General features: G+C 35.9%; 3 protein-coding genes across 7 annotated transcripts in view; 1 reads left to right on the forward strand and 2 right to left on the reverse strand.

The window, feature by feature from the left end:
• The window catches only part of lmbr1 (limb development membrane protein 1), a 37,729-nt gene extending 30,220 nt beyond the window's left edge, over window positions 1-7,509 (reverse strand). For all 5 annotated transcript variants that reach the window (XR_016157751.1, XR_016157745.1, XM_089129404.1 and 2 more), the window contains exons 1-5: window positions 7,261-7,509; window positions 2,369-2,441; window positions 1,363-1,402; window positions 949-1,088; window positions 223-326 (exon numbers count right to left, since the gene is read on the reverse strand). Coding sequence is in view for 3 of the 5 variants with exons in the window: in XM_089129404.1 (XP_088985530.1) it covers window positions 223-326; window positions 949-1,088; window positions 1,363-1,402; window positions 2,369-2,441; window positions 7,261-7,323 (420 nt within the window). In the remaining 2 variants the exon portion in view is untranslated. The remainder of the gene's footprint in view (window positions 1-222; window positions 327-948; window positions 1,089-1,362; window positions 1,403-2,368; window positions 2,442-7,260) is intronic.
• Window positions 7,510-11,390: 3,881 nt separating this feature from the next.
• On the forward strand, window positions 11,391-18,811 carry nom1 (nucleolar protein with MIF4G domain 1). The gene is made up of 12 exons (XM_039688610.2): window positions 11,391-12,515; window positions 12,731-12,843; window positions 12,975-13,112; window positions 14,103-14,160; window positions 15,263-15,589; window positions 15,760-15,870; window positions 16,168-16,335; window positions 16,705-16,826; window positions 17,155-17,287; window positions 17,606-17,737; window positions 17,873-17,982; window positions 18,361-18,811. Exons 1-12 carry the CDS (start codon window positions 11,565-11,567, stop codon window positions 18,536-18,538), a joined length of 2,541 nt encoding a protein of 846 aa, XP_039544544.2. The 5' UTR covers window positions 11,391-11,564; the 3' UTR covers window positions 18,539-18,811.
• A 2,181-nt stretch (window positions 18,812-20,992) lies between these two features.
• On the reverse strand, window positions 20,993-23,631 carry mnx1 (motor neuron and pancreas homeobox 1). Its single transcript, XM_039688515.2, has 3 exons — window positions 23,065-23,631; window positions 21,900-22,060; window positions 20,993-21,704 (listed from the first exon to the last, which is right to left on the reverse strand). Exons 1-3 carry the CDS (start codon window positions 23,567-23,569, stop codon window positions 21,426-21,428), a joined length of 945 nt encoding a protein of 314 aa, XP_039544449.2. The 5' UTR covers window positions 23,570-23,631; the 3' UTR covers window positions 20,993-21,425.
• Between the last annotated feature and the right edge of the window lie 3,427 nt (window positions 23,632-27,058).

A 27,058-nucleotide genomic window follows, 5' to 3' on the forward strand; every position in this document is an offset into this window, starting at 1 on the left:
TATCTTTTTAGGGTGGGGGAGTGGCTGAAATTAAAATGGTCACACATAAAACCGTGTGTGTGTGTGTGTTTGGGTAAGCAAGGGTGAGTAAGTGCACAAACTTGGGTGTGCTGGGAGTATTGGTTTGTACAAATGGGTAAAAATATCTTTAGAATCTTATGTGTCCTTGGCCATTGTATTTAAACACAAAGCCTCAAGCTTGGAGAACACACACAAACATACCTTTTTCGAACCAGCAAAGCCCTCAGACTCCAGGAAGAAATAGGCAAAAGGCATCAGCACAAAGAGACAGAGATTTGAGAAGAGGGACACCAGGTTCCACAGGCCTGAAAAAAGAGAAATCTATTCATTCAACTTTAAATTCAAATAATTAATCTGATCAATATCATTTTATATAACAACCCCTTCCCTTGTTTAGTAAATATAATATAATAAAGTGCGGTTTAACACTTTTTTTTGCCATGTTTAAATCAATCCCACAGATTTACCCTTTTTAAAATCAATTAAGAAAATTACAAAAGTTAAACTTTCAAAATTCCAAAAGCCCCAAATGTTCTCATTATGTGAAAACACCCAAAAACTGCACAGAGAAACCATACGCACAAATAACAGACATATGACACCACCTTGTGGCCATGGCTGAAACTAAGGAGAAAAATACTAAAATGACAATAAATGGGAGACGTATGGACTCAGAACAATATGACAACAGCAAAATCATATACTCTAAATATTATCCAGTGCACAAGTCATTTTAATTTTAATCCGATTTATTTATGAAATGCAAGGACGAGTAAAAAGGGCTGCGTTTTAAAGAGAACAACACACAAGTAGCATTTAATTTCCACAACAGTCTGTGAAAGTCACCTAATGCATCACAGACGAGAAGAAAACAAACTTATGTAAGCATGCAGATGTAAAAATACAGTGAAAAGGGGTGATACTGACCATGAATGAGTGATCCATTGAGCCATTGTATATAGTAGTTTTTTGGAAGGGAGAGCAGGATCTCATAACTGATTATAGAAAATGGTAAAAGGAGGACAGCCCCTCCAGACACTGCCAATGTGAATGTACACAAGTACATACTGAGAGAGATAGAGAAAAAACATAAAAAGTAAAAAGCATGCACATTTTATTCATTATTATATTAATTAAATTAACCATTTACATCAGTTTTAACTACACATTCAAGATCATGGAGTTCCATGATGAAAACAAGTGTGTCTACAACTCAAGGTACAGTGGAACATTTACAGACAAAAATGTTATTAAACTAAAGTTTCATTGATATTAATTAAAATGGAAATCCTTTTAAGAGTACCATAAAAAATTGGCACTTGTTATTATGATTATACTCACGATATTCTGTTGACAATGGCATCTTCATCTTCCTGGTCATCTGAGAGGGATAACCACAGATGCAAAGTCATTGGTTTTGTCGTTTTAATTTTGATAAAGGTTACGTTCCTCTAATTCTTTAGAGCTATGATGCTCTGACAATCTCTATCAATGAAAAAAATGTCAGCCAGCTCTTCTATAATCTAGTGTAAAGTTCTTTACAGAGAACACAAATAGCTATAGCTACAGAGGACACAGAGACATGGCAGATGGTTGAATATGTCTAAAGCATGATCTCTCTTCATTTAACTAAAAGCTACATGAAAACTGGTTAATCATAAATCAAAAACATGTGAATAAACCTTTACAACCAATCGCCAGATGGAGGCTGTCAAGAATCAAAGCAGGTTAGAGAGTAAGGGGGAGAGGAACAGATTGCAAAATGGCAACACAAGAAGAAAGAAAGAAAGAAAAGGGTGAGAGAGATGGACAAAAAGCATAGAACAGCATCACTAAATAGAGTGGTCCAGAAGCCGGAAGTCTAATTCGTCACTGTTCCATTTAGAATTAGTCTTCCAGGTACTGACATCATCACTGGGTCTGTCATCTGACCAATCACCGCCGATTAGCGTCACGCAAAGGAGTGGTTTGGAAAAATGAGTCGTTGTACGAATCATTTGGGAGTCGGTGAAGCAAATCAATTAAAAACAAATGCATATTATAAGACAAATAAAGTGTTTTTTTTTATCCTTGCATGCATGTTAAACTGTTTTTGGGAACTCCTAAAACAAAAATAGGAACATTTCAAATGCTATGATAGGGGCTCTTTAAAATGTGAATGGTACTCAACCCTACTCAAAGGACATCTCAACCTGTGAGTGTCAAATATGACTGGCTTACTTTTCAGTAACATCAATGATCATATAATATCTCAAACGTAAAAAGCTGTATTTATTCATTGTTGCATGTGTATGATGCAACAACAGTTTGATCAGTAACAACAAATGGATTAGTCTCATATACTTACCACTTTTCCTCTTGTAGCGGGAAATGATGCAGTACGACACAATGTATAATACTGCAAACAGGAGGAAGCAGATCTAGAAAAGATGAAGGAGATGAATGAGTTTCCAAACACTGAAGTTCTGCAAGGGTTTTTACACTGTAAAGTTTACATTCAAGGCCCATTTAACTTTAAGGTAGTAGTACCTAACTGAAATTCAGTGGTCAAGAAAATTTAACCCAAGAGAGATTTTGTGCTGTGTGTCCCCAATGGATTGCCAATAGAGCTATACAATTAATCATTAAAATATCGCAATTTCGATTCAAACTCCCACGCGAACTTATTCCTAAATGATTCAGCCAGCCATGTCTAAATCTTTGATAAGTACAATCACAGCGAACACCCAAGTCTGCATCTGGGCTGCCGCTGAGCCCGAGAGAGCAGTTGTCATGTATAGGTATGAAACAGCTTCACAGTGTTTTCAACCACACAGCATCATTATTTCTGTTACAATAATTCAAACTATCACCAAAGTAGTGGGATAAAAGTTTTAGTTAGGAACACTACTGTTTACAGTAGCCATCAAAATAAAGTATATCACCTTTTGAAAGTAACTTTCAAATAAAGATTGTATCAATTACATAATTACACCAGAATGTGATGACAAGTAAAAGATTGTAAAAAAAAAAAAAAAACGTATTAGTGTTTGAATCATTCATTCAAGAGATTCATTCAAAAACACTGATTCATCCAGTAATGAAACAAGCTAAGTCCTTATGATTTGGAGTTATTGAATCATTGATTCAAATCGATTTAAATTCAGATTGAATATTTTTTTTAATAGACAGCAGCAATGTTGTCATAACGTCTGAGTGTTTAACGAGAATGGCATATTTAATCTAAATGTTCATATCAGAAGTAACACTTAATTTAAATAATTATTTTTACTTATATAAACTTTTATTGTGAGCATGCAGTATTTATGATTAGGACTCATAATGAAAATTTACAGTTTTACTTCATCTGCTGTTATATATACGTCAGTTTCACTAAACGGCCCAACGCGCACACTGGCAAGGACTGGAGTGAAATTATATTTGTATTACCTTTCTGTAAAGGCCATGTATAATTTTCTTTAGATTTCTGGTCTAAAAGTGACCAAAAAGACATTTAACTGCAGCTCAACACCATCGGTGTCGCCAAACTGCTCCGTTTACAAAACGTTCGTACGCATGGGTCAGAGTTTGCGTGCAGGAGCTGCAGTTGTACAAATTTTCCCGTCAAGTTTGTTTTTATAAATGACAATTTATGCGTTGAAAGTGACTTACACGTCTTTCAGGGCCTGTTTTTTGCGAACACAGCGGTTATAAATGTGGCTCCAGGACATGGGGAGTATTTTAGGAGGGACTGATGGATCTGCATATGTTAACATGCTGGGCAAGCGTGAATTTTTACTCATATTACACCTTGCTTATAGCCTCACAGAACTACAGATCCCTAACAGACATCTGCAAGGGCACCTCAGTATTGAAGGTGGAAGAAAGCGTTGTTCATTCACTCCCCCACCTATATTTTCATGCCGGTATTGAGAATTGAGCCCACAACATTCATGTGACCAGTCTGATTCTCTAACCATTAGATCACAAGCCCACGACTGCACCGAAAATATAATAAATGTCACAATAGGGAAGAAAAGACTGTCACAACTTACGCTTCATGCTGACTTTAAATTAAGTTGCTTTAGATTAACAAATAAATGCTAGTATTAAAGCATAAATAATATGGTTGACAACCCTTCATATAGTGAGGCAATCTTAAAGTAGGGCTGGGCGATATGGCCAAAAAATCATATCTCGATATTTTTTGGTCAAATGGCGATATACGATATATATCTCGGTACTTTCTACGTTTTCTATTTAGATAAAGAAAATCTTTATATTTAATATATATATATATATATATATATATATATATATATATATATATATATATATATATATATATATATATATTCACATTCGGCCCAATGATATCCTACAAACAATGTTGATATTGAAGGATATGGAAACAAATATAATATAGGCTATGCAATATATTATGTGCAAAAAGCTTTTGTTTTTATATTGACTAAAAGCTAAACTAAAAATGAAAATAAAAACAAAAACAAAAACAAACGCACAAACTAATTATATTAGCCTGCATTTGATTACCCCATTATAATCACTTTCACTTTCATTAAAAATATATACTTGTAGGTTTAAAATTCCACATATGGCACATTTATTTTCTCCAACAACAAATATTTTAGCAATATGTTTATTTTAGTCAGAATTATTGCGTACTACGTAGTACTATTCACGCGCATGCGCGCGCCGGCGCTCGTTCAAGGAAGCATGAATTTTAGCGGAGATTCACTTGCAGAAGCTCGTCCTCTTCTGACATGGACATATTTGTTGTGAAATGGACATATTTGCTTTACTTTCTAACATTTACAGTTGGAGAATATACCTGTGAAATGTAAGTTGAGCACTGAGGAAAGCACCACATCTCAAACGCATTAAACAGCGCAAGTATATCTGTCAGTCAGCAACAGTGTCTGTCAGAGCATTTGACAGGGCGGCAAGCTGCCTTAAACTTGTTAACTATATCAAAGTGATTTTGACGCAATTAATATAAGCTTGTGTCATGTTTAGGACAAATTGTACTACGTAGCCTAGCTACTTTCACTGCAGCAGCTCACACTGCAACCTCCGCTATTTTTCAGATGTGCTCATATCAAACTACTGTATCGATATAAACGGTATTGCCTCATTCCATATCGTTTCAAAAAATATAACGATACATCGTACATACTCGATATATCGCCCAGCCTATCTTAAACCTTAAAACTATAATGTCAAACATCGAGTGGCAGTCTATTGAAGCCAAAGAGGCCAATCCAAAACAATTATCATATTTAGTGATGCTTACTAAGGAAAGTCCACAAATTATTATCCACCCATAACATCCATGCAACAGCAAAGCAATATGCTACAATCTGGCAACAACACAAAACAAAACTAAAAGTACATTTATATGTGTAATTATATTTTATAGTTTCTTTAAAAATATATATATTTTTAAATGTATATTTATTTATGTATATTTTGTGTATAAAATGTATATTTTTTTTACATTCACAGTGATCCTCCCAAGAGTATTACAAGTAACTCTCAGGGCCCTGGGCCATTAGGCCATCCTTAGGGCCTGTTTACACCAACAATAACAATAAAGATAACAATAAAGTATATAATTAAAGTATATAATACAATATAATTCTAAAAATTGTTTTCAATATTATAGAATAGCATGTTCACACCACAGCTATAATGATAAAAGGAGAGAGAAACAATATAGTTGGAATCACATTCAGAACAATTTGATCCAGCTGATGAACGATAAAATCAAGAATCCATCCTGCTGTAATGAGTTTTAGCATTAAAGTGTCAGAGAAGCACGTGCTTAGAATAAATAGAATGATATCGTCCACTGGTGTGGACACTAATAGTTATCATTCTTGTGAAGAAAAAAAAAACTCTGAAGCTGAGATCTTACCACAATCACCACTCACAAAATCTTTGAATAAATAAACAAAGTACATTTCACACTGACTAACTGAATGCATATTAAAAACATAAACATATATAAAAGTAAAACTGTAACCTGTACACACAAAAGCTAGAAAAAAAAATATCAATACTGGTTTACATTTCAAATCTTAAATAAATAAAGGTTGGCTTTAGAAAATATTGTGTGGTAAAGGCCAAAATATATCAAGATTATTGTATATTAGCAACTTCATCCTCTAATGACAGTCAAGAAACAGGACAGTTTAGAAACTACTAGAACATTATTATCACAGCATCAAAAAAGAACCAGAAAAACAGATATTTGTTAGACCAACTTATTGTATGCAGCTGATAACAGCTATCTCCCTTCTGCACACCTTGAAATGAATTTAGACAATTAAACTACACTGCACGTGAGTTGGTGGTAAAATTTAAAGGTCAATATATGAAATGTACTGACAAACATGAAAATAAGAGTCAAAACTGCAAGAGTGAATCACATTTCTAATCTTGCACATATTTCATTGCTTCACTTTCTAAAGAAGAACTTGCTTCCCTGTTTTAAAGTGTGGATCAAGAACAACATTAATTACTACATTATTCTATTTCACATTTTTCAACAGTTTTACATTTGTTGTAAGGCAGACACCACAGCTGGGATCACACTACAGTTTTCTGGTCTTACAAGTAAAGGCTGCAAAATGTGTTCAGTCTTGCATGCCAGTTAGCATATTAATTTGTGATATTTAATCACTAGCATATCTTGAGAACAGGTTTGCTTACAGTGGAATTAGATACACATTACACACTGACACCCAAAATAAATACTGCAAACCTGCAAAGCTTATGTATACCAACAACAGTAAACAAGCTGTCAGTGCAGAATAGAATCAACTTACTCAACTGTTAACGTTACGCCTGCTCTAATTCGAGAAATGCAGGGATGCATGTCACAAAACATATAGCATACGCAGAGCATCATGCATTGCATAGAATAACAGACTACAATGAATAACTTAACCACAGCTTTTGGCTTAGTTTAATAAATAAAACTGAATAAAATGCCACCGAAAGGGATCAATGAGCTCAATAATGTTAGCTAACTAAAAGCTAACAGACTAGCAAACTAGCCTGATGAACCTCACTCAAATACAGTACATTTTCAACATAGAAACTATCAAAAATTAAAATGAGAGTACAACCATATATATTTTCATTTCAAGAAACACACGCAATGGAGGCTAAATGCGATAAAGAACAACACGGTAGGCAAACACGATCACTCTTCATCAGTCTCTCTGTACTCACGATGTACTCGCGCACTTGGCTGTGGAAATTCTGCTCTCTGATCGTCACATCGTCTTCTTCCATTCTTCATATTGCAGAAACACATTCATTAGCAACACATTTTTGAGGCGAGTCCATTCACTGTAACAGAAAGCGCATCTATGGGATAATCAGGCCACCCTGAGGAGAAGAGCTCGACCGAATGACACAGACAGAGATCCAATCGCGTCTCAGCGCCAAATGAACGATCAAAACACAGTCAAAATATATTACGTCATTATTCAGCGACACACCACAGGACAAGAGGGCGTATGCACCATGTACAGTAAAAGTGGTACGCACACAGTTACACAGCTGTCACTGAGAATAGACTATTTCAAAAAAATACATATTTATATACATATACAAATATTAAATTTGTTCAGTTACATATAATAATGTATACATACATTATTAAATTTGTCTGTACGATGTTTGGGTGCTGAGGTATGGCTTATTCATGTGTTCAGGTGGTTGCTAGGCAGTTGCTAGGATGTTCTTTGATGTTGCTATGGTGTTGCTAGGCGGTCCCTAGGGTGTTATATGAGGTTTCTTTAATGTTGATTGGGTATTCTGGGTGGTTGCTAGGGCGGCTGCTAGGTGGTTGCTTGGGTGTTCTAGGTTGTTACTAAGATGTTGCTAGATGGAGCTGTTAGTGTACCTAGCTATGGCCAAATCACAGCCGTGCTGATATACAGCAATAACACTGCTCTGAGTGTGATATTACTCATTTAACACTTACTGGTAGTTAGTTGTGTGGGGTGGTTGCTATGCAGCTCTTAGTGTATATCAGCATCCTGGCGTTTGGGTTACGCCGCCTTCACACTGGCAGTTGAAATCAGCTCCGATACGGCTCCGAAACGACCGGAAGTTATTAATTTGCTATGGAGTTTCGCAGACCGCATGCGAATGAATGGGTCAGAAATGGGTTCGAACAAGTTCGGTGCAAAGAAAATCGTGTCCGTTGGTCATCCGGAAAACTCGCCGCTCGGTTGCTAGCGTGTGGTTAGCTAGTTTTTTAGCAAGATGCTACCATGATTAGCGTGTTGCTATCATTTTTTAGCTATGTGCTAGCATGATCAGCATGTTGCTAACATGTATTTAGCTAGATGCTAGCATGATTAGAATGTTGTTAGCATCATGCTAGAATTATTAGCATGTTGCTAATATGTATTTAGCTAGATGCTAGCATGATTAGAATGTTGCTAGCATCATGCTAGCATGATTAGCATGTTGATAGCATCATGCTAGCATGCTTAGCATGTTGCTAGCATGATGCAAGCAAAAATAAGCATTATAACATGTTTTTAGCTAGATGTTAGCATGATTAGCATGTTGCTGGCATCATTGGTGTGTTGTTAGCATGATAAGCATGTTGTTAGCATGTTTTTAGATATATGCTAGCATGATTGGCATGTTGATAGCATCATGCTAGCATGCTTAGCATGTTGCTAGCATGATGCAAGCAAAAATAAGCATTATAACATGTTTTTAGCTAGATGTTAGCATGATTAGCATGTTGCTGGCATCATTGGTGTGTTGTTAGCATGATAAGCATGTTGTTAGCATGTTTTTAGATATATGCTAGCATGATTGGCATGTTCCTAGCATATTTAGCTAGATGCTGGCATGATTTTCTATAGCTAGTTTTCTAGACATGCCTTTCTAGGTAGTTGCTAGGGTGTCCATGGTGGTTGCTATGGTGTTCTGGGTAGTTGCTATGGTATCACTAGGTGGTTGGTAGTTGTCACATATGGTTACTAATGGAGTTCTTAGCATTTTCTTGGCATGATTTAACACTTACCTAATCGCTATTAGCATGTATTCACAGTGTATATAATTTTGCATAAATAGCACTCTGGTATTGTTCATTGGGGGTCACACTTGTGTTGTTTGCATTTAAAAGTGTCCGAACCCATGAAATGTAACTTTTCTTTTTTTAATTTTCAGTAAAATCAATATATTTCGTTCGATAATATTTTGTATTTTGAGAGAATTGAATGGTACTAATTAATATTTATGCAATAATTATCATAAAACTTTCCCATCGAAAAGAATATCTTTTTTTATTACTTTTTAATTAAAGCAGTATTTCATGTTAAAATATAGACCTTTAAAATCCAATTTTTGAAGGCAGATTGGTGCCATCTGGTGGGAATAAAAAAGAGAAAGAAAAAACGTCTGTAATGCCATGGTTTCCACTAGAAACCACTAGATTTATATACACTAGCTCTATATAAAATATAAAATGTAATATGTAATAATATAAAATGTAATAATATAAAATGATTATAAATTCTCTAGTTGTTTTTAGACATAAATACTTATGTATCCTATACTACTTTTTATTAAGTTGATTTGGATATATTTAAAAATTCTATGGAAGTAAAATAATGGCAAATGTTTTGAAACAAAAAAGCCTGTTGAACTGCACTACTTGATTTTTTTATTTATTTATTTATTTATTTTTTGCATTGCATTGCATTGCATTAACCATGCTTGGTTTATAGGCTGAAATTCAGCATGGTTTTTCCAATATTTAAGCTGTGGATATTTCAATTCAAAACATATAAACACATTTACTTCATATTCACCTTTCATATTTCACTTCCAAAATATTCAAACTGTTTAAAAATACAACCTATAACATTCAACAGGCAATGTTCGGTCCATTTTATTTCGCTTTGCAAACTCGCTTCCACAAATTCAGTGGTTCAAATTCCACAGTAAATTCAACATTGACATCCAGGAACTGCAGGAAAAGCAGTAGATTACCGAGCATAATCTCCATCTGCTGTTAGTAATCTCACCAGCAGGGGGTGCAAAAGCGCCTGTTGTTGACGAAATCAGAGCAACAGTTAGAGCAAGCCATTAATTCTAAAAAATATTATTTACAGCAATTGGCTTTATGCACAGCTGCACTACTTCCTTAACTTCAGCCAGCTCCTTGTTTCCTGTCTTCCATTATTGGACAAACTTGATTAATTCAGGTGTGTCTGATTATTGTTGCCGTGGCTACTGAGGTCAGACAGACCTGAATTAATCAATTTGTCCAATAATGGCAGACAGGAAACAAGGAGCTAGTTGAAGTTCAGGAAGTAGGTCAGCTGTGCATAAAGCCAATTGAGCATGCATTATGTTGCCTACCCCTTGCTGTCTGTGTGCATTGTGGCTGAATGATTGATTTTATGTCATACATTTTTCAAAAACTTGCTTGTGTTACAGTCACACTAGTTCATGTGTGTGTCTGTGGGGGTGGGGGTGGGGGTGGTGGAGGGTTTCAATTTTGCAATACACTTTGTTTATGACCATTTAGCTTTTTCAAATCAAGTCCACGACATATATATATATATATATTAGGGGTGTGCAAAAATTAATTGCGATTAATCGCATCCAAAATAAAAGTCTGACTTTACATAATATATTTGTGTGTGCTGTATATAATTATTTTGTATATATAAATACCTATGCATGCATGTATAAATTTAAGAATTATTTGTGCTTAAATTCTGTATATGTATATAAATACATAATCTATATTATATAAATATAAATATTTTATATATGAATAACACATTTTCTTAAATATATACATACATGTGTGTGTATTTATATATACAAAATAATTATATACAGCACACACAAATATATTATGTAAACACAGACTTTTATTTTGGATGCGATTAATCGCAATTAATTTTTGCACAGCCCTAATATATATATATATATATATATATATATATATATATATTTGTGACTGTGGTCAAATAGCAACTGTCATATAAGTCATAGAGTTCCGTATACCCTTCTGATGAAGAACCAATTTTTTAAAAAAATCACTTTTTTTCGGTCTAAAAAGATTGAACACCAGTGGGTTAACTAAACCCTATATAATGTAACTCAAATATTTAATTACACTGTAACAAGGACATAATAATAATTTGTTTTTCAAAATTAGTGTAATGTAAGCATCAAATATTAGTATATCAGGCTTTCTCTCTCTCACACACACACACACACTAAACATTCATATGATTAAATGATTTATTTGTAGCTCAACAAGTACGCTCCAACTCAGTAGGTGGCGATAAAGCCACTCAAATGTGTTTTCTCTGCTGTAATATCGTGACATCTAACGACGAGTCAACATCAATGGCTGCCTCCGTCTTCTGCATGTGTTATTTTTCCAAAACCTATTTTATGCGATATTTAGCGTTTTTCCGTCTGTAAACACGTAACTCTAGACAATAAATAAAGAGCACCGTCAGATATAGTTCGCTTTGAAAATGAAGGTAAAGGCACAGCGCAAGAAGAAAGGGAAAGGTGGAAGGCAAATGCACAAGGAGAAACTTCAGAAATTCATGGATTCAGTTAATAACTTTGTGAAGAGCAAAGGCGGCTTCGATGAGAATGAAAACAACCAAAGGACAACCTTTGTAAAGAGGAAAAGTAGAAAAGAGCTGCGCAAAGAGAAACGTAAGTTAAAGAAATCTAAGATGAAAAGTCACTACATGGGTCAATCCCTCCTGAAGCCCAGCGAGGAGGCGGAGGGACCTGCGCAAAATGAAGAAAATGCACAGAAACCAGCTGCGAAGCCGATTGGAAATCTTAAAAATGTCGCTAAGAGACAGCAGGAGACAAATAAAGACAATATGAATTTAAAAGATGGTGTAGAAGAGAAGACTAAAAGGAAAGTCCACTTCTCCGAGCATCTGCCAAAGCAGAGAACGAAATCTAGTCTACACGAGAGCAGAAAGCGGGCTCTGTTAGAGGCAAATATCGAAGAGGACAAGGAAATAAAGAAATTAGAAAAACGCCTAGGACTGAATAAAAGAAAGAACAAAAAGAGCCTGCCTCAGTCATTCGCCAATGATGGACTTGATTATATTTTAGGAATTCTTGAGCCTGGAGCATCTGCGACAGGACTGTATGAGAGTGATGAAGAAATTGAGGTTGACAAAGCGAAGGATAACTTCGATGAGTTAGAAGAAGACAGCGACAGGAAAATGTCTGATGATGAGAACCACGGTGAGGATGAAGGTGATTCTGATGAAGAGGTAAGAGATGGAGAGGATGACACTATTATGGAAGAAGATGAGGATGTAGAAGAAGAAGAAGACGCACAGATAGAAGATTATGTGGAAGGAGGTGAAGAAGAGGAAGATGACACAGATGCATCAGAGGAAAATGATCATGGGGAGGAAGTTGAATCTGAACAACCTGAAAGCCAGGAACAAGTAACTTATGTCATCAAATCATAAATTCAGTCTTGTTCTCTCTATTAGTCAAGTCATTTATTTATAGAGTAAATTCAGTTTGTTTTAAAGCAGCTTCTCAGTAATAAAACATGAACAGTGTTGTTGTTGAATAATTAATGAATTATAAAACTAAATTCAGCTCAATTCAAAAGTTTGTTTTTAAAGCTGATATTTGTGGTTTCTTATTTTTATAGAATTCTGCCTCTGTGGGCAAGTATGTTCCCCCTCACTTACGAGAAGCCATGGACAGCAAACGCAAGGCTGAGCTGGAGAAACTGAAACGCCGTGTAAAAGGTCTAATAAACAGGTAAGCTGCCGTGGAAGGTACTATGACTATAAAAGCTTCATTTTTAAAAATATAAACTATCTTTGGCAAACCAGGTTAAATTCAGCCAACGTGTTGTTAATCAGTTTGATAATCCACCTTTTGCTTGGCAGATTAAGTCAGCCCAACATGGCATCTATCAGCAGTCAGTTGGAAGAGCTGTACATGAGCACCAGCAGGAAGGACATGAACGATACACTCACGGACATTCTGCTCGCTGCCTGTGTCACACCTACTCTCATGCCTGAAAGGTTACCTTATTATACTTAATTTTTATAACCCAGTCTTTGATCATTTTTGTAGAGTTTAATTTAATAATGTTGACTTGAGAAAGCCGACATACTGATGTTCTTCTTCTGAGTCTAAAAACCCTAGTGCTTTTAAGCTACATCCTCCAGGGTCAGGGGTCAGATCTCATACTGTTCTGATTGAAGCTGGAATCTGCTACATGATATTTTTGGGCCCAATTTGCAGTCTAGAAATTTTATTTTTAATTGGTGATGTTATTTCTTCTCTAGTATCATCCTATTGTTCTCTAATAAGTTATTAAACATTTTACATTTTTAAAATATGTCTTGTCTAATAAAACTTTGTTCATAATGGCAATTATCTAGACTATATTACACTCTTTATTATCACAATGGACAGTGAATTTACTTTATGCAGTCCATAGTCTACGTGCAAGTACAAAAGTAACAAACCCATTACTTTCAATAATCTGTAATGTTTATAGATCTTTTATATGGCATGGATCAGGAAGATCTCAGAATATAATATAATCATTCAATATATCATTTTTTAAATAGAAAAATAAAGGTGTAGGTTATATAGGCTGTTGTTGATTCCATTACTGCGTTAAACAGTAGGACCAGAACTTAAAAAAAAAGCATGAAAGAAATCAAGCCATAGCCGGGTAAGAAAAAGTAAGGCTAACGTAACGCATTACTTTCCATAAAAAGTAACTAAGTAATGCAATTAGTTACTTTTTGGGGGAATAACTCAATATTGTAATGCATTACTTTTAAAAGTAACTTTCCCCAACACCTATAGGATAGCTTGAGGGTGAGTAAACCATTGGCTAATTTTCATTTTTGGGTGAACTCCCTTTAATGACAGGATTTTCATGTTTGTGTGAACTAACCCTTTAAATATGACCTTAAAACGTATCAGCGGCTCTGCTACAAACACACTAATAAATACCTGTAAATTATTATCATTAACACTAACACTCTCTCTTCCAGGCTTTTAATGGAGCACATCCTACTTGTCAGCATCCTCCACCATAGTGTTGGCCTGGAGGTATCTAATATTTACTGTACTACATCTCACAGATTCATACACTTGTCATCATGGCAATATAGTCCACACTTGCTGCCAGGAGCAGACTTAGTGATTTGGGGGCCTTAAGCAATTCCAGAAATGGGGTGCTAACACACTATGTGCCCTGTTCATTTGGAGCCCTTATTTTTCTGACTCTCTCTCCAAGCACGGAACCCCCTTTTTCAAGTGTTTACACTAAGTTTAAGTGAGATGGGAACAAATAAGCCTAACTAATGTGCACAGATACTCGATAATAAAGCAACTAATAATAAATGGAATACATTTATAAATAAACTGTAAATCTTAAAGGGCTTATCTTAAATTATGGCTATGCTAATTATATTACATTCAAAGAGATAGTTTACCAAAAAATGACAATTCTGTCATTTACTCATCCTCAAGTTGTTCCAAACCTGTATGAGTTTATTTCCTCTACTGAAGACAAAAAAAGTTCTGAAAAATGGTGGGTAACCAAACAGTTGACTGGCCCCATTGACTTAGCTCTTTATAGTACTATGGATATCAATGGGGCCCGTCAACTGTTTGGTTACTGACATTCTTCAAAATATCTTCTTTTGTGGTCAGCAGAAGAAAGAAACATTTACAGGTTTGGAACAACTTGAGTGTAAGTAATGATGACAGAATTTTTATTTTTGGGTGAACTATCCCTTTAATGTAATCAGTATAGCCATAATGTATATTCAACAATCATACAAATCTCACAAAGATAGACTACACTAGAATATCATGTATTATATACAGCATATAAATCTCAACAAATTCTAAACTAACTTTTATTCACTGAATAGTATAAAACTATTTTTTATTCTCTTTCTCTGGATTATGGTGTCTTCACTGGTGATTTAAATCTGCATTATTCTTAATAATAACTATTTTTATTTACTCCAAATGCATGCAGATGTAATGATAATGTTAAATGTTGGGTTTTTTATAGGGCCTCCTGATTCCTTTAAACGGCTAAGCGGCTGCTGTTTTCGGTGGCATACTCTAGGATATCTGTCATAGTTTGTAGATTTGCTTGACACCTGCTAATTTCTCACTTTCTCTCCTTTTCTTTGAGGTCGGAGCTCATTTTCTGGAGACTGTAGTCCGTCAGTTTGATAAAACTTACAGTCAACTCGATTCTACAGACAAAGAATGCGACAACTTGTTGTCCATAATTGCCCACATATACAACTTCCATGTGGTTCATGCCCTCCTAGTGTTTGACATTCTGAAGAAGCTGGTGACACGTTTCAGCTCAAAGGATATAGAACTAATTCTGCTGCTTCTGAAGAACGTTGGGTTTGCTCTGAGAAAGGATGACCCGCTAGCTCTTAAGGAGCTGATCTCTGAGGCTCAGCGGAAAGCCAACGCTGAAGGAGAGCGTTTTCAGGACCAAACAAGGGTAAGAATCTTTTGTCCTGTATAGGAGCTGTCTTCTGGTGCTTAGAAATGATCATATTTACATTTAATCATCAAACTCTTTTATCCAAAAGCACCTTACAAATGAGGACAATTGTGCTATAGTCGGTCTCAAGTTCTACAAACAGACGTTTATGTTGGTTTGCTTGTCAGATTCGGTTTATGTTGGAAACTATGCTGGCACTGAAGAACAATGACATGAGGAAGATTCCGGGTTATGACCCTGAACCTCTGGAGAAATTAAGGAAACTGCAGAGGACTTTGGTGAGGAAATGACTGATGTTACTTACATTGGTAGATTTATAAGGTGAAAAGTGCTTAGAGTGGATAACTATTTAATGTTCACATTATTATCAGCCCTAAATTCATTGGAACCTTAATAGTAAAATAAATGTTTGGTGTTAATGGTACCAAATTCACTTCTCGCTGTGGCCACTAAGGGTCAGACTAACTCCATACTTTGGTGTGGTCACACATGCAGTATTTTCAGAGAAATGTTGAATTGTAGCCTGTTACTTAGTTTCAGAGTGCTCATTCACTAACACAGCCCTCTTTTAATAGATTCACAGCAGTGCCAGTGGTAGTGATATGAAGTTGAGAGTCTCACTAGAGAATCTTCTGGAAGCTGAACGCATTGGCCGCTGGTGGATTGTGGGATCTTCCTGGAGTGGAGCACCCATGATTGACCATGAGAACAAGGCAACCACAATATCCACCAAAGGGGAACAAGTAAGCGTTTTTTTATTTTCTTTTTTGGCTTATTTAGAAATGTTTGAAATGTATAAGAATATAGCGTAACACTTTACAATAAGGTGTCATTAGTTAGTAATGCATTAACTTAACAAAATAAACAAAAACGTATTATGAGCTAATTTTTTAAACATTTGTTAAAGTTGGTTAAAAATGAGTGTATTGTTCATTCTTAGTTCATGTTGATGCATATAGCTAAGTTATGTTAACAAATAAAACAAAAAAAGTGTTACCAAATATAGTTATTTCTGTTGACAGAATCTGTCACTTTTGTGTATAAATTGATTTTATGAGAGTCAAATTGTCATCTGAAATGGATTATTCATGAATTTATTCATGAATTTACAGTACAGCACAAAGATTTTGGAGCTTGCACACAAACAAAGAATGAACACTGACATCAGAAGGAACATTTTCTGTGTGCTTATGTCCAGTGAAGACTATTTGGATGCCTTTGAGAAACTTTTAAGGTTTGTATTGTTTTTATGCACTTTTTATTTATTTGCACGACTATTTGTGTAAAATAATTGTATTTGAAAAGTGTCTTTACAGATTAATAGATCTGCTTTATTAGCAAGATAACATTTATTTTATGTTAGGTTAAAAAGAGAACAAGAAGAATGTTAGATTTTCTGAAATTATGTCCTTGGTGTGTGATGATGCCACACACTTAAAGATTTTAGTTAAGGTTATCACACAGATCTTTCTTTAAATGTCTTGCTAAGAGACCCGCTAGTTTCTTCCTGTGTATTTCATAAACCATAATTACCCAATTCATACAATTATTTTCTGTCTCAGGTTAGGATTGAAAAACCAGCAGGAGCGGGAAATTGTTCATGTTCTTACGGACTGCTGCTTGCAGGAGAAAATGTTCAATAGATTTTATGCGGTTCTGGCAGAGAAACTTTGCTTGCATGACCGTCGGTTCAAGGTAGAGTGGAGCTGCAGTGATTCTTACAGTATGTCTCTGTCTGTATGGAGTGTGCTTTTTCACTAGGTGTTAGCTAAGATTACTATTGATATTATAAATAAATATTACTCTTATCATCTGTAATATGATATAAGATCAGCTGTAAGTTTTTTAACATTCAAATCTGTTGCGTTGATAATACGGGTCAGTCTGTTTACACCCATTTCGCCTGCATGTAATGCCTAGCAGCTTGTTGCTGTTTAATATAGGTCAGTGACAATTAAACATAACATCCATTTTGTAAATGTAAACCCTCTGTGCTTTTCTTCTGTTCTTTAGATGACCTTTCAGTTTAGTCTGTGGGATAAGTTCAAAGAACTGGCAAACCTTTCCAATAGGTCTTTCAGCAATCTGGTCCAGATGGTCACTCATCTTTTACACAGGAGGAGTCTCTCTCTTTCTATTCTCAAGGTAATATTTGGGAAAGTTCATTTGACTGCACTATGTAGTGTATATGTTTTAATGTCCTTCGTCCTCTTTATGAATCATTTATATATTAGTTCATGTATGGCTTAATTTTCTGATGGTATTTTGTGTTTTAATAAGGCTATTGAGTTTGGGGAGCTAGATAAGCCCAAAGTCAAATTCCTGAAGCAGATTCTCTTGAAACTCCTTAAAGAAACTGAGCCAGAAGACCTTGTGAATATATTTGGCAGGTGAGTGTTATTTGCCTACAAAAAAAATAATATTAGTCATGTAGATAAATGTTCATAATGTTCAATGTTTCTAATTTTTTAAAGACATAACTCTATATTTTGTAGTCAAAGGCAAAAGTGTGACATTACTAATTATACATTAGTCTTGTTTCAGAGGCATTATCCATAATAGCAGTATAAATGAACTTCAAAAGAGAAATGAACTTAATTAGCTTTTAAAATTCTTACATTAATGCTTAAATATTTATTTGTGAGGGCAACACTTATTAATGTCAGTAAAATGAGTAAAAAGACCAGATGTGAGGGACAGCCTGAGTTAATCTAAAATGGCTTGTGTGTGGCCTAGTGTGTCAATATCTGTCTACCATTGTGTCCCAGGATTTCTGGAATTCCCGAGCTAGGAATGCTTCGGGAAGGCTTGAAGCTTTTCATCAGTCACTTTCTGCTCCGGACCGTTCAGACACAAGAACCATCTGAGCAAGCCAAGTTACTCATGGACAGAGCCGAGGTCGCCACCAAAGCTATGGAGGCGCGGGACGCCCAAATCAAGCTATAGAGCACACAGATGTGTGCATAAAGCATCAGACTTAAAAAAAAGTGACAATTTCTACATTGGACAATATGCAGACATTAAAACACATGCAGATCACGGACATGCTATTGCATTTCTATTAATGGCATTCTGTAGATAAAAGTAAAATATATATAAATGTGATTTTTTTGTGTGACTTCACATTGACCAGAACAGATCTCAAGTGTGGAATTTATTTTGTATTGACTTGCATACCTGAGTAAGAGGGGAAAAAAAATATAACATTTTTGTGATTCATTCCTCTAGCTTTCATTCCACTAATGTGCAAAAACATTTAATATACAATAATTGTTGTGCTAACAAATTCAAACTCTAGAGTTGAATAGCTTATCTTGTGAGAAAAAAAACTGTATTAACTTGATTTAGAAAAGAGCACACATGCAGCAGTGCTCTGGATGTGACCAACTAGCGTAACGGGTTACTGTTAGATTTGATGTCCATGGTTAATTCATTAGCAACATTGGCATTACTGACATCAATCCACAGCATGGAGTGATCCGAGGACGAGCAATCATCATCGGGTCAGGCAGAGGAAACCTCACCCTTGCAGCTCTACAACAAAAGAGCTAAGTGTTCATATTTGATTAATTAAACCTGATCACATACCCCAGTGTCAGATCAAACAGACCGTCACATTAGAGCCTGTAATGACAACACATCAGTCTGGCTGTTTTTTCTCTCGCAGTTTTGGAGCTGGAAACGGGAGGGTTACCTACAGATGGCCTGCTTTTCCACCCTTTGACAAAGACAACATTGTCACCATATGTGAGGAGAAGCGTATAATGTGGGTCCAGCCCACTAGGATACACACAGGTGACTGTAAATAGTGTGTGCTATTGTCTGTCTGTGTGAGACTATAGGAAGGTTGATACTGACCTTAGCTTGAACTGGTAATAGGAAGCAAAGGTGCCTTTGAACTGATAACAGCACAGTTAGAATACTGTTTGTGAGGATGTTACATGTTCCTGTGCAAAAGACCATGTGAGAATCATACATGTTTTTATAGGCCCCTAGTGACAAATTACATCATTTTAACAATTTATATTATGTGGTTTATTATGCACTCATGCTTAGTTAATGCAGTTACCCTGCATGTTTTGTCTCGCCTTTAACTGTCTCATCCAGGCCTTCATGTAGGCCTCACTCTTGGTTTTATTTCCCAATGGTTAGAGGGTCATAGTGGCACTGATAAGATTCTGAGTTCTTTGTATTTGTGCAGCTGGGTAAATGTACAAGTAGGGTAAATTAGGCATTAGTTAAATCAGTAACTAATGTTTCAAATTGACTGCTACTTGTTCAGGGCCAAATTAATTCTGTATTGTAAATCATTGCTAATTGTTGCCCATTGGAGTATATTTGGTACATGGTCTTAATCATAACCATCATAATGATTTATATATGCATTAAATTGAACCACATTTTAACATTCTTTAGTTACTTCACCTCTCTGAATATCCTGTTTGTTTGTTTTTTGTTTGTTTTTTAATGTTTGCAAGCCTTTTAGGATAATGCCAAGTTTAGCAGATTATTTAGCACATTTTTTGAGTTATGGAACAGGAGTCTGTCACAGAGAATTGATTCACCAGAATACACTGCATATAATTCCACTGAGAAAGAGTCTGAAAGTGGCTTAGTAAATGAAAAACAAGAAGCATTTCAGATCACATTTAGTGTCCAAGTATAGTTCTCATGGCCCTGGACTGATAGGAGTGAATAGTGATTATATTTAAATGTCCTCTAATTGATTCGAAGAAGCTCCTTGGCAAAGACCAGATGGATCTCTGGGTTTATTACCCAATAAAGCATGTCGTTATTAATAAAGGGGGAAATGCACTTATGCGAAATAGACCTCAATTAGATGGCCGAAAAGACCATTAAAATTGTCGTGCTGTAGAGTAATCTAGCATACTCTCTTTCTTTATCATTTTCATTTCATGTCCTTCCTAATACTATCGCTCTGTCTTTAGCTAATAGCTATAGGCTAATTTTCAACATTACTCAGTGAACATGACATAAACAGACTTCCGGATAGATATAACATGAAGTGTCTAAAATCAGCGAAAGGTCAGTCTAATTTCACTTCACTTAAAGTCTAACATAAATATAAAAGACACCTAGAAAAGGCCATGTGATGTGATCTGATGATGGATGGGCTTTGTCTCAAAGGTTCATTATTGGGTGGCCATTGCTGCAGTGGTGAGAAATGTTTGGCCATATTCTAGTATGCTTACTCGCACATTTGCACGGTTATGAGAGCTCTATAAACAGCGGTTCCCATGACCCGACCATGCCACTGACAAGAGACAGAGACCGCTTCACATCCAGCCTGCATGAGGAGGGTTTTCCTTCACGCTTGTAATGGAATATACGAGTTCAACATTGATTTAAAAAAAAAAAAAAAGCCACCCCAAAATTATTATTTTCTTAAATTTTATTCACAAAGTGTAACTGATAAACCTAAACAATAATTTACATGCATTTTAAAAGCAATTTCGTTATAAATACATTGTATAAAAATAAACATCACATATGGTTCTGGCTGTAGATTATTATTTTTATCCCACTCGATTACAGAAAATAATAAGTGGTTATCGAATAGGATCGTCTTAATGATGATAATTATTACTGATAGTGATAGGCCTACTCGTCTATTTTGCTTGATGAGATGCGATTTTACCACATGCTTTGCAACCTTTAGCCTATCAGACTATCTACCTTCAGAAGTATCCGTCGATGTTTGAAAACAGTTCATGTAGACACGTCCACCTCAGCATTTCCATAATGACTGCAAGATGATAACATGCATATCACATACTTCTCTTTTATGGGTGTTTTTTTTGTAAATGAAGTCTCATGGTTGTGGACTTATATCACTGGCATTGGTTAGTTCATCCTCGGACGAACAATCAGATGAATTCAGCATGTAATTTTCTCCTTCTTCGTCGTCACTGTCTCTAAAGTCCCGTATTCGGTTACTTTTCACTGAATCTACCTTCTGGAAGTCCTTCTCAAGTCCGTCCATTTTATCCTGGTTCCCTTTGCCTTTCTGCTTCTCGGCCTCCTGAGCGGCTTCTTTAGCCTTCTTACTGCGCTTCCATTTCATACGCCTGTTCTGAAACCAGATTTTCACCTGAAAATAAAAACATGACATTTCTCATTCGTAGGCTAAACACTTCAACTCTAATCGAATTTGGCGATTTTTCCGACGATGTTATTCAGTCATATTTAAATAGATTAATATTATTTATTAAAAACATTTAACATTATTTATAACATGACATTTTTCTTCATTACTGTGGTGTTTTTTTCAGGCGATGCATTTTACCTGTGTCTCTGTTAGCATTAAAGATGTGGCCACTTCAAAGCGTTTTGGTCTCGATAGATATTTATTGAGCTTAAACTGATGCTCAAGTTCAAGGAGCTGCTGGCTTGTGAACGCGGTCCTTGGTCTTCTGCACTTCCCGAGTAAGTTTGACTGCGCCTGGCCTAGAATGATAAAATTTTTAATTTTTCATATTTAGACAATGTCATCATATATTTTGTAAAACAACATAAATAAATTAAAAACAGAACTATTCCAATTAGAACCAAATCAGATTTAGCATGTTTATACAATGTAATAACATTTCAAGTTTTGTAGCCTCCTTTTTTATTCATTTTTAGAAAACCAAACTGATGGTGTATAAAGAACCCAGATATACACCGGTCTACATAACTTTAATGCAATACCAAGACATCAACATCAACTTTCATAATCTAAGGCAATTGCACAAACCGTTAAATAATTTATTTTTTAGAGTGGTACGGGCAGGACTGCTTTTCTGCCTTTTTTTAGGCAGTATAGCCGTGAGTAGTAGCCATCAGAGCACTCAAATTGGATTTTTAACACACAATGCAATTTATACAATGGGACAAAATGCTAAAAGCTCTCATTCTCAAAAGCCCCCAGATCAATTCCCTATCACACATAGCCTCTATGTGCCACGGCATTGTCAGTACATCTGGTAACATTTCCACCCTGTCTGATTTGTTTGGGAGAGGTTTGAGAAAATCTGCAGATGAGCAGCGGAACAGAGAGACAGTGTCTGCAGTGTACACAGTTGGCAGGCTGTGGTTTTCACACTCGTCCGCCACTTTCCCTCTGTCCATTATCTGTCCATTTTAGTGGAGAGCTCGTTCAGTCTCAGTCAAAGAACAGCTTTACTGACCCTGCACGCGCTTGTTAGACCAGGCTAACTCCTACTGTAATCCGTTGCTCTGAGCAATCTTAAACGATTAGCCTATATTTATTTATTACAACATATGAAAATAAACAGGCTGTAAACTCAAAATAGGGTGAGGCTAATTAAGGAATTACAGAAAATAACAGGCCTATATAAAGCACAACATTCAAACTATTTTGAATATGAAATAATAACAATGATGTCGGGCTAATAACAACTACGCATAGGGCTATATCCACTTCCACATGCATTTCAAATTGAACTCACCACTGAAATCTGCCATTTTGGGCAGCATCATTCCCGCAGTTGAGACCCTCAGCCAGTGATCTAGCTGAAAGGAGCTGGCGGTGAGTTTGAGGGTGTCATTGGGATGATGATGATGATGATGGTGCGACCCATGCGGATAAGAGTACGACAGCGCCGGGTGCTGACCGAGCGCTGCTGCTGAATATGTGTACATTGGATGACCGTAGAGAGCTTGAGGAGGAATCCCGGTGCTGCTCTGAGGGTGTAGTCCGACCATGCCCGAATGTGGAGAATTTAAGAAACCCGGCTTGGGGATCAAGCCGCAGGAAGATATTCTGGGGGGCGAAGGAGTCTCGTTCCGAAGAGCTTCGGAGTTCGTGTTCAAATCTGACGCCTGGACACTTTCGGAGGAGGATGATATGGAAGATGTGGAGAGGGAGGTGACCAGCGCCAGCGGCGAGGTTTGCACCTTTGGTGGATCGACAGCTAGAAGCGCGTCGATTCGAAAGTTTTTAGACTTCTCCATCTGGCCCACCTCACAAATAGATTCACGCGTCCGCAACTTTACAAGGCTGTCACAAGTGTCACCGTTCCTCTCCTTAAAGTTATGATCTTGGCCAAGGTGTGCAAGCCAGAAGAGCACTTGTCAACTGCTGCCCGAAAGGGTGTGGATTGGTCATTCACGTCATCCTTGTGGATTTCCGATTGGACAATGATTTCACCGTGTTCACTGTGCGCTAGTAGAAATCCAATAGTCCTCAAAAGATAAGAATTTTCTCGTATCGTGGAAGTTAATGGTGTGTGGAGAAAAAAAACTGTGTTGACACAACACGCACAGACTACTTTATGGCCTACATTTTATATCCATATATAGGCTACTTGTTGTCTAATTGTTTTAAGAAAGCATAAAAACGCAATGATTAACATCAAATTACAGATAGGCCTATACAGAACAGAAACATTTTCACATGCATCCCTTCAAAAAATAATACAATGTAGCTAGATATAGCCTATTATCAAGATGTAGCCTATTTTTTTTTCTCTTTTTTTCAATGCAAAAAGCTAACGAAGATGTTTAAATAAATGGCTAAAACTGGCTGTTTGCAGCGTGCACGCTAAAGCTATGGGCGTTTAAAAAAATAATTCGATGATTTGTCTTGGCCTTTGAATTAATAACAAAGTGGGATAACGCATTTTATATTAGGCCTAAATATATTTTGAATTCTGAATCATGAGAGGACAGATTTGTGGAAAGTCTGTCCTGCACACCAACCATAAGGCAAACCTTGTCACACTCTTTTGTACTCCAGTGAATATTTTTGAACAGCCAATTTTTTTTTCTACAAAGGTTGAAGCAGTAAAACAAAAATGAAAAATGTAAAATGTAACCTAACTTCATTTGAAGCTCTGTTTTATATTTAATAAATTAAATATTTAATAAATTATAGCTACATGCTAATAGCTTACATTATTAAATATAGCCTAAATTTAATAAATTATTTTACAATATTTAAAACACGTGTGACAACTTGCCCCCCACATGATATCTTTGACCTGAGAACACAGATCAAACTTTCATTTGAAATCGACCTTTATTTTATTTGAAATAAAGTTCAAATAGGCCTAATATATAGCCTGCCAGTTTCGGTTTGACATTTTTGTGATCATTTATTTACTAAACAGCTACAGAAATATAAATGTATGCTATTAAATGTTTACTCTGGATGTTAAAAAAATGATAATAATTTAAGAGACAATTTTAACCACTCCGAAAACACATTTTGACTTTTGACTCAAAACCTTGAAAACTTTTCCGCGTGAAATGTAGTCTTTATTCATGATCTAAAAAATCTAATCTAAATCTTAACTATCATAGGCCCTACGTGATTCACATCACAGTTAGAGATTAGCTATTTTATTGTAGCCTATTCTGGATTTTTACATAGGCTATTTTAGCAACTTTGCATCCATAACAACAAGATAATGCTTATTAATTTCAATTTTAGATTATATTTAGCCGAATGCTATAGGTGCCACAATCAAACTGTCACATTTATCATGACAGCAACAAACTTCTGATAATATGATAATATTGTAACACGTTGTATAGCCTACATATATTTTATAGATTTGATCAAATTTAAAGGAAAAATGGGCATGAAGAAAAATGAAAAATATGGCTTTCCTAAAAGTAGGCCTATACAGCAAACGGTGGATCTCGCTCTTAAAATCTAAATTAGCCTAGCTATTTCTTCAAGCGGCTGGGTAGGCTACATGGTGGGATGGGGAATATCTGTGTCCTGTTGTGGGATCTCTTATTAGCCTCTTTAAGCTAATGGAGAAAGAGGCCAGAGAGAGAATTATTGACACTCTGTTGCCCTTAACCTGTCTACCAATAAAGCGGATTAGTTTTCCTCAATTCATCAGATAACCGCTCTCTCGAGACTGCTCGCATGCGTTTATTTGCTCAGGGGAAATCAACAAGTCACGAACCAAAAGGAGAAAAATAACAGGGTGCCCTAATGATGAAGTTACCCGAAATAATAGGAATCATATAGCCTCGGAGGCCTACGTGATTTACAAAGCAACAATAATCTTATTTATTTTTATTTGGAATCCTCCTATTTGAGGTCTTTATTATAACCTGTCCCATTATTAACATTATTCACAATCAAATGTGAAAGACGTTTAAACGTTCTTGTGTCTTGCCGCTTTGTCTGCTTCCCATCAGTTTTAATTTCATTAAGGGATCGCATGAATATTTCTAGTAAAGCAGCAGTGAAATATGAAGCCATGGACCTGCAGCGATCAGAGAGATTTATGGCTCTTTTTCATCACATCAGGGAAGAGTAAAATTATTATTATTGCACCCTCAGATATAAGGTCCTGAAACCAGGGACTCTCCTCAAAGCTGCTCATTCGCTCGGTAATTACTTTCACAATTAAGTGGAACACATATGACAAATCGAAATAGTTTATATATTAATTAGGCCTATCCATGGTAAATGTGTTCATTATGAAAAGGCAATTTAACGGGACCTTCACTGTCTCTTTCATTGCAATAGCCTAAATATTTTCGACCACAATGGCACAAATGGGCAGTGTGATGAAATGTGTATTGCACCGTTTTTAAACACATTTCGGGCTCATATTTTTTTTTTCATCAATTTATTTTGTAGAGAACGGTTACAATAGCCTATCAAAAATTATTAGGCCTAAAGGAAATTTCTGCGCTTTAGATTTATGATTCTGAACATGGAACTTGAATAGCCTATAATTCATTTTAAACTCATAGGCTACAAGTCCTTGGCTGGCTATATCGAAATTTGCGTTTTTATGTTTTTATCAGTTTGCTTTGATAACCTTTATTATATCTTGCTTCACTGACCAAACAAGCCGAAAAGCCAGGTGTCACTCAACCGAGCATACTAGACTACACTAATGTGATGAACACACACAATTCAGTCAGTGGTGTAATTTAAAATGTGCTTTAAACGAGATGACCCACGAGTCCCCTCTCTCCGTGACACGAGCCCGTGATTGACGATGTCGCCAGATGTCAGGCTAATTCAAATGAATTCATTTCATACCTGTCATAAGAACAGCAAAGAGTCAAAGATCTCGCTGTTTATTAAAACGAGTGCCCCACAAAACAAGCAGAGAACCGAGGAAATATTTTAAAAGCAATGTAGCCTACAATAGGCCTATAGGCTAGCCTATTTATTAAATCAACAACCCTTATGATTTAAAAAAGTAATAGGCTAATTGTGTATATCTGCACATTTGGGCTTACATGATTTTAAAACAATTCAAAACATTGTTGTCATCGATATAATTATTGTAAGTCTTTTGACCTCCCAAAACAGGGGCCTATCCATTTTTTTAATGTAAGGAAAATGTGACAGTGTTGTGTTTCAGAAAAGCACATTTAGTTGCACAAATGAATTGCAGGTTGTCATTTTTTTTCTTCCTCTCTTTTTCATTAAAAAAAGGTGCAGTGAGGTGCATTTGGCCC

Source organism: Pimephales promelas, chromosome 1 (assembly GCF_988280905.1).
Source record: "Pimephales promelas chromosome 1, fPimPro1.hap1.1, whole genome shotgun sequence".
Lineage (NCBI taxonomy): Eukaryota > Metazoa > Chordata > Actinopteri > Cypriniformes > Leuciscidae > Pimephales > Pimephales promelas.

What these genes read in the sequence shown, in the direction of transcription:
- nom1 (XM_039688610.2), top strand. Translation starts at nt 11,565, where the DNA reads ATGAAGGTAAAGGCACAGCGCAAGAAGAAAGGGAAAGGTGGAAGGCAA. An exon ending in AACCTGAAAGCCAGGAACAA is followed by an intron (nt 12,516 to 12,730) that starts GTAACTTATGTC and finishes TTATTTTTATAG; the next exon opens with AATTCTGCCTCTGTGGGCAA. An exon ending in GTAAAAGGTCTAATAAACAG is followed by an intron (nt 12,844 to 12,974) that starts GTAAGCTGCCGT and finishes TTTGCTTGGCAG; the next exon opens with ATTAAGTCAGCCCAACATGG.
- mnx1 (XM_039688515.2), bottom strand. Translation starts at nt 23,569, where the DNA reads ATGGAGAAGTCTAAAAACTTTCGAATCGACGCGCTTCTAGCTGTCGAT. An exon ending in CAAAATGGCAGATTTCAGTG is followed by an intron (nt 22,061 to 23,064) that starts GTGAGTTCAATT and finishes TTATCATTCTAG; the next exon opens with GCCAGGCGCAGTCAAACTTA. An exon ending in TAATGCTAACAGAGACACAG is followed by an intron (nt 21,705 to 21,899) that starts GTAAAATGCATC and finishes TTTTATTTTCAG; the next exon opens with GTGAAAATCTGGTTTCAGAA.